The sequence below is a fragment of the Tupaia chinensis genome, unplaced genomic scaffold (genome assembly GCF_000334495.1).
Source record: "Tupaia chinensis unplaced genomic scaffold, TupChi_1.0 Scaffold146907_1, whole genome shotgun sequence".
NCBI classification, from domain to species: Eukaryota; Metazoa; Chordata; class Mammalia; order Scandentia; family Tupaiidae; genus Tupaia; species Tupaia belangeri.
This window is the reverse complement of record NW_006206760.1, coordinates 1,307,166-1,315,004: the sequence shown is the minus strand read 5'-3', so window position 1 is coordinate 1,315,004 and position 7,839 is coordinate 1,307,166. Positions and strand designations below refer to the sequence as shown.

The 7,839-nt window shown below is 48.3% G+C and overlaps 1 protein-coding gene across 1 annotated transcript in view; it reads left to right on the top strand.

Annotated features, from left to right (window-relative positions):
- The window catches only part of CHRNA9 (cholinergic receptor nicotinic alpha 9 subunit), a 25,514-nt gene extending 22,623 nt beyond the window's left edge, over positions 1 to 2,891 (top strand). Inside the window, exon 5 of the mRNA XM_006169224.1 lies at positions 2,350 to 2,891. Within this exon, the coding sequence (XP_006169286.1) occupies positions 2,350 to 2,891 (542 nt within the window). The remainder of the gene's footprint in view (positions 1 to 2,349) is intronic.
- The last annotated feature ends 4,948 nt before the right edge of the window (positions 2,892 to 7,839 follow it).

Here is a 7,839-nt window from a genome sequence, read left to right as displayed (position 1 = left end):
ATGGTCACGCCGCAATCCCTTCTCCTCCATTCTCCTCTCGGGATCTTGGGCACGCACGCACACGCGCCCGGCGTGAGTTTTAAGCCACCAGGTCCGGGACGCGAACCGCGGTCGACTACGTGGGAGTCCAGCGACATAGCCATTACGCCAACTACTGGTTCCCAATAAATAATTCTTAAAAAGATATTCTCCCAATCTTACAGAAATGTGTTTACATTTTCTGTATTAAATGGATCTTTGAAGTACATTTCTGGCCTATGGCCTTTATCATATTAAGAAAGGTCCCATATATTTCTAGTTAATTTATACTTTCTAACAAATAAGAAGTGGGCAATGGGGGCTAGCAGGTGGCCTGGTGGTTACAGCATTGGACTCCCACGTGGCCAACTGTGATTCCAGTCCCAGACCCAGTGGCTTGAAACTCATGCTGGGCACGTGTGCATGTGCGTTTAAAAGCCTGAGAGGAGAATGGAAGAGAAGGGATTGCAGCATGGCCATTCCTCTTGGGGGGTGATTTCTCACTTTCTCTGTCTCCCTTTGGCCAGTGCACATGCCCTATGGCAAAAATCAAAAAAAGAAGAAAAAGAAGTGGTAGATAAACATTATCAAGTGTGTTTTCTTTATCTATTAAGATAATCCCGCGTTTTCTCTTTTACCCATTAATGCAGTAAATTACGTCAATAGATTTCTGAAGTTCAACTTTATATTCCTGGGCCCAACATTGCTTTATCATGGTATATTATCATTTTAAGACACTGTTGAGTTAGCTAATGTTTACATAGGACTTTCTCAAAAATGCCTATTTGTGAAATGGCCTTAATATATTTTTTTTTCCTTGTCACTTTTAGAATCGAGGTTGAATTGATTCATAAAATGTTCTAGGCGGTTTTCCCTTTTGCCATTTCTGGAATAACTTATATAAACTATGAATTATCTGTGCCTTAAAAGTTTTGTAAAACTCACCTGTTAATTCTTTTGAGTGATTTTTGGGGTCCAGATATTTGATTGGTTCCCATTTCTCATCGAATGTTCTTTGGCATCTTATTTTTCAAGAAATGTTATCTAGATGAACAAATATATTATTATGCAACTATTAATACTGCTATTTGGGACCAGCAGTTGGCGTAATGGCTATGTCGCTGGACTCCCATGTAGTAGACTGTGGTTCAAGTCCCGGATCCGGTGGCTTAAACTCATGCCAGGTGAGTGTGCAAATGTACCTAGGATCCCGAGAAGAGAATGGAGAAGGGATTGCGGCCTGGTCATCCCCCCTGGAGGTTGATTTCTCACTTTCTGTCTCTCTGTCTCTCTCTGTCTTTCTGGTGAGCACATGTGCCCTATAGCAAAAACCTCTTCAAAAAAAAAAAGAATGTTATTTTATTTTTTCAACTACATTTTTTTGCATTCTTTCTCATTTTCCCTCTCTATGTTTCCCCTTTTCTCTTGTTCTATGAGTGGCTTTATTAAAGCTTTATCAATTTTATTATTCTTTCCAAAACCTTGCTTTTGGTTTTGTCCAGTCTCTTGGTTTTTTGTTTCGTATTTTACAATTCTGTGGTCTTATCTTTATTGTTTCCTTCCTTAATTTCCCTTTTTTTTGGACTATGTATGCAATCACATTTTAATGACTAAGAGGGACACAACTTCTCCTTTCTTATCCAACGGTGGTTGGCTCCAACATTAATGGGGCGTGGAGACAATGATGAGACCCGAGCACGTTTACTGTTTGTTGAGAGTGAAAATGATGTTCACGGTCATGATCTCAGCAAACATTTACCAACTTTTTTTGCGGGGGGAGGTTTTTGCTACAGGGCGTGTGCGCTCACCAGAAAGGCAGAGAGAGAGAGAGAGACAGAAAGCGAGAAGTCACCCCCCCCCCCAGGGGGATGGCCACGCCACAATCCCTTCTCCTCCATTCTCCTCTCGGGATCTTGAGCATGCATGCACACGCGCCTGGCGTGAGTTTAAGCCACCGGGTCCGGGACTCGAACCATGGTCGGCTACATGGGAGTTCAGTGACATAACCACCATGCTAACTGCTGGTCCCAATGCCCCAACTTTTTAACCTGGAGAAAAAGACAGTACTGAGAACTCTCTGTAGTATCCCCTCAATTAAGCCTCTCCTGTTCCTGTGAGTTGGTTGCTATGGTGACACCAGGTCGCTGAGGCTTGCATGATCACCCCCTTACTCCAGGTCACAGGTTTAGTGAATGACAAACGGGGATGTCTGCTTCTGATGTCTACACCAGCCACCACTAGAGGGCATCGCACTCTCTGGAAGAGTGTCCCTTCCCCTTAGCCACGCGGAGGGCAGCTGGCAAGCTGACACGGTTGTCCTTCTAACTCCAGGCAAGTACTACATCGCCACGATGGCTCTGATCACCGCCTCCACCGCCCTGACCATCATGGTGATGAACATCCACTTCTGCGGGGCTGAGGCCCGGCCGGTGCCGCCCTGGGCCCGGGTGGTCATCCTGAAATACATGGCCAGGGCCTTGTTCGTCTACGACGTGGGCGAGAGCTGCCTCGGCCCCCGCCACGAGAGGGAGCGGACCCGCCTCTCCAAGGTGTATGACAAACTCCCCGCGTCGAACCTGAACGCAGCCCGGGGCAAAGGCCTTTCCGGGAAGAAGGACTCCCACGAACTCGTAAAGAACAACTTGGGGTGCCAGGGTGGGAGCCCGGAGGACGCCGGGGGGTCCTGTGCCAGGTTCGCAGCGCTGACGCGGAACATCGAGTACATCGCCAAGTGCCTCCGAGACCACAAGGCCACCCACTCCAAGGGCAGCGAGTGGAAGAAGGTGGCCAGAGTCATAGACCGCTTCTTCATGTGGGTCTTCTTCCTCATGGTGTTGGTCATGACTGTCTTGATCATAGCAAGGGCAGATTAGCAGGCCTCGGCCCTGGGGAGAAGTCGGCCGATCTCCCTGGGGTAGGCTTCGGGGTCCCTCCGGACCAGGTGTCTCTTCTCATAGGATTGGGGGCTGTCTGTGCCTTTGATTTTCCCCCTTCCAATCAGTATCGTAGCTACCTGTCACGCTAAGTTAAACGGGAGAGCTGACATTTCATGGGCGGGACATGGAGGGGACAGGAAAGGACTTTTCCGAACTGGTGGGTGTTGGGTCTCTTATTTTTTTTGGAGAGGTTTTTGCTATAGGGCGCGTGCACTCACCAGAAAGACAGAGAGAGAGACAGAGAGACAGAAAGCGAGAAATCACCCCCCAGGGGCGATGGCCACGCCGCAATCCCTTCTCCTCCATTCTCCTCTTGGGATCTTGGGCACACACGCATATGCATCTGGCGTGAGTTTAAGCCACCAGGTTTAAGACTCAAATCACAGTCAGCTACATGGGAGTCCAGCAATGTAACCATTATGCCATCTGCTGGTCCCCACTTCGATGTATTTTTTTTAGGAAAAAACAAACAAACAAACAAACAAAAAAAACCCAAAAAAAACCCCTCCTTTTAAAGAATTATTTTATTTAAATTTTTTATTTACTTTTTAAAAAATTTGACCAGAGAAGGATGGAACATGAGAGTGAGAGGGAAAGTGAGGAAGCCAGGTCCAGGACTCGAACTGCAGTCAGCCATGTGAGCATCCAGTGCCCCCTTAACCCCTACACCGTTATGCCATCTGCTGGTCCCCACTTCAATGTATTTTAAAAGGTGGTGGCGGCCCGAAAGAGAAGTCCGGGGACTGGCTTGAGCTGAGCGGTTGGCCTGCTGAGGAAGTGGTGTTAGAGATGAGATCTGATGACAAGGACCGAGCCAGGGGAGGAAAGAGCTGGGGAAGGTGACAGGTCAGCACTCTGTCAGAGCAGAACAACTGCGTAGCATTCCAGGAAAAGGAAAGAGCCTGCAAGGCAGAGCCTCCCGCAAATCAGTGACCTACAGAGAGGCGAGGGAGGGGATGGGCAAGGTGAGGGGGCCAGGTCACACAGAGCTTTGCAAAGTTTAAGAAAACACCCACGAGTTTGGCGCCTGCCGGGCTTGGTGCGCTGAGCGTGTCCGGGTTCACTGAGGTCCTGGCCTTCGCTCCCTCTCCTGCATTGGCCTCTGTGTCTAATTTTCTGCCAGCTCCGGGCTCGGGCCACCACTTGCCAATGCAGCCCTGGACACACCTGGACTGTGTCTGGCAAACTGGAAACACAAGTTCTAGAACACCTAAAGCAATCCTGGTGAGGTCACCTGTCACATCCCCAACTGCAGAGGCCAGCCGAGAGCTCTCTGCCCGTGTCTTCCTTTGAAGAAGGAGGTATGCCTTTGAAACAGGACCTGGCTGTTAACTTTATGAGCTTGTCAATATAAAGCCAAGCCTCAGGGCTGGCAGGTGGCTTGGTGGTTAAGAGCGCGGGACTCCCACATGGCTGACCGTGGTTCGAGTCCCAGACGTGGTGGTTTGCTTTCTCACTTTCTCTCTCTCGTCAGATTATAATTAATTAATTAAAGTTTATGGGACCAGCAGTTAGCGTAATGGCTATGTTGCTGGACTCCCACGTAGTCGACCACGGTTCGTGTCCCGGATCCAGTGGTTTAAACTCACGCTGGGTGCGTGTGCGTGCGTCCCCAAGATCCAAAGACGAGAATGAAGGAGAAGGGATTGCAGCGTGGCCATCCTCCCTGGGAGGTGATTTCTTGCTTTCTGTCTCTATGTCTCTCTCTGTCTGTCTGGCGAGTGCATGTGCCCTATATAGCAAAAACCTCTTCAAAACAAATAAATAAAATAAAATAAAATAAATGAATTAAAGTTTAATAAAACAATTTAAAAAATATATATAGCCAAGGCTCTCTGACCCTTCAGAAATAAAACCCTGTGACAAACCTCCCTGGTCTGTCTCTCTACTCTTCTTAGTCAAGGTTTCTTCTCACATGGTTCAGGGTGTCAGCAGGGCACAGATGGTTTGTTCACATCTGGATACTTGGAGGAAGGTCCAGTGAAGAATTGGTGGGCCAGCAGTCTGTGGTAGTTAAGGCGGCTGGGTCTCACATGACTAACCATGAGGTTCGAGTCCCAGGTGCAGGGGCTTGAAAACACGCCTGGCACATGTGTGTTTATGCCCAAAATCCCCAACGGAGGGAGAAACGGGGGAGAAGAGATTGCGGTCTAATCATTCCCCTGGAGCAGGGAGACTCTTTTTCTCACTTTCTCGCTCCCTGGAAGTGCGTGTACCCTCTGACAAGTCATGCACACACACACACACACACACACAGTACTAACTGCACAGGTTATAGAGAAGCACAAGGGCAATAGGGAATCCGGGCCTCGCGAAGCAGATATTACCACTCTGAGGCCCGGGAAGAGTCACAAGGGAGGGACTAGTTGAACGAGGAGGATACGGCTATGCAGTCTGGTGAGAGAATGCAGGAGCCCTGTAGGGAGAGAGGTGGGGGAATATGCCCAACTCACTCTCCTGCTCGAAAGTCTCCTTCCAAGGCTTGTGGTTGGTCCACCTCAATAGTCAAGAGCAGCTATTGATGTTGCCTGTACCTGGGACAGCGAGCAGAGTGCCGAGGGGAGAGCATGCGTCTGGAGGGACGTGGGGACACCTGGTACATTTCTGCATCGTTCTGTTCTCAGCAGAACCTTGCAGAAATCTCTCCAGTTTAATCAAGAGTCCTCTAACTCATTCTTTATGGGTGACTGGATAATATCCTGTCCTATAAGTCAACCATAGATAAATAAACACACATATGTGTGTGTGTGTATATATATGTATATATATGTGTGTGTGTGTATATATATATATATTTTTTTTTTTTAAGAGAGGTTTTTGCTATAGGGTGTGTACATTCACTGGAAAGACAGACAGAAGGCGAGAAATCACCCCCCAGGAGGGATGGCCACACCACAATCCCTTCTCCTCCATTCTCCTCAAGATTCTGAGCATGCACACGCACACACCTGGTGTGTTTTACACGCTTTCAGGTCCAGGACTTGAACAGTACCATCAGTTATGTGGGAGCCAGCCACCTTCACCACCCCATCATCAGCTGGCCAGATACAGATAATGTTTTAATCAGTGCATAGAATCCTCTTATTAAAAGAAGAATTCATAGAACTTTTAGCAAGCCATCAAGTTTCAGTGGGCCAGCTGCAGTGACACCGCAATGAGGTGACATTTAGTGCCGCTAAAGACACACAGGGAGGTCCCTCTGTACACCTCGGGTGTGTGTTTATCCACAACCTGCGGGCTGAGGCTGGGGTGGTTCCTGGCATGAAGATTCCCTGTCTCGGGACCAGCAGTTAGTGTAATGGCTATGCCGCTGGACTCCCACGTAGTCCACCGTGGTTCGTGTCCCGGACCCAGTGGCTTAAACTCACGCTGGGCACATGTGTGTGCGTGCCCAAGATCCCGAGAAGAGAATGGAGGAGAAGGGATTGTGGCGTGGCCATACACCCTGGGGGGTGATTTCTCACCTTCTATCTCTCTGTCTCTTTCTTTTTTTGCCCTGTAGCTTAACCCTCCCCTCCCCCCAAAAAAAAAAAAATCCAGAGAGGAGTGTGGAGGAGAAGGGACTGTGGTGTGGCCACCCCCCGCCCCCCGCTGGAGGGTGAGTTCTCACTTTCCCTCTCTCTCTTTTTTTCTGCCTCTCCCTGGCAAGTGCACACACCCTATAGGAAAAACTAAAACTAAACTAAACTAACATATAATATATCTTTAATAAATATACTTTACTAATGCTATAAAGTTGAACAATAAAAAACAAAGACATTTTCTGGCTGGCTCGCAATTAAAGAAGCATTTCTTCACTCTGTCTCTGGCCTGAAGACTGTGGTTACAGCTCCTGGCTTCAGTCATTTGCAAAACAGTGACTCCACTAGCAGGTCCCAGGCAGGTGAGTTGCCTTGATGCGGGATCTCGGAGACTCAAACGGGGTCTCTGTCTCCACCTCTGAGAGTCTTGGACCGGGTAGAAGTGAATTCCAGGCCGGATTTAACGCTACTGTCCTTGTTTTCTTAATTCAGCTAGTAAGTGAATCATGGCTGTGGCAGTAACTGAATAGCTGGGAGAACTCAGATACAGCCCATAGGTGTCCCTGCAATCTGGAGAACCTACCTAGAGAGGGATTTGTCTCGTCCCGTGCCAGCTACCTGGGATTGTCAATGGCAGGCTTTGTGGGTAGGTAGCTGCAGAACGTACAGTAACTGAGATGCTCACGCAGATAAATGGGCCAAGGTCCAGAGACCAGCCAGTAGGCAGGGATGGCTGACGTCCAGGTGTTCTTTGTCCCCAGAAGTGGACTCAGAACGTCCCAGTTCCTGCCCCACCTCTGTAGTTTCAAAGCTTTGAAAACTGAGTTCTGTCTTTCTTTCTTTCTTCTTCCTCTTCTTCTTCTTCTATTTTTTTTTTGGAGTTCCAACATTTGGTTCAACACCTCCATTAGAGAAGTAGGCAGTAACGCGTGCTAGCCTGCGAAACCTACTGCAAATGGAACGGGTGCTATTAAAAAGATTAACAAGAATGTAAAGTTCTCTATGGAAAATGAGGCATATGGTTAGGCCCAGCAGGTGGGGTAATGGTTGCGCCTCTGGACTCCCACATAATTGAGTCCCAGATCTGGTAGCTTGAAACTCAAGCTGGGTGCGTGTGCATACATGCCCAAAATCCCAAGAGGAGAGTGGAGGAGGAGAGGTTGCAGCATGGCCATCCCCAGGGGGTGATGTCTTGCTTTCTGTCTCTCTGTTTCTGTGTTTTTCCAGTGAGCACACATGCCCCATAGTAAAAATTAGGTATACGGTAATAGTTTTTTTTTTTTTTTCTTTTTGCTATAGGGCGTGTGTGCTCACCAGACAGAGAGACAGAAAGTGAGAAATCACCCCCCAGGGAGGATGGTCAC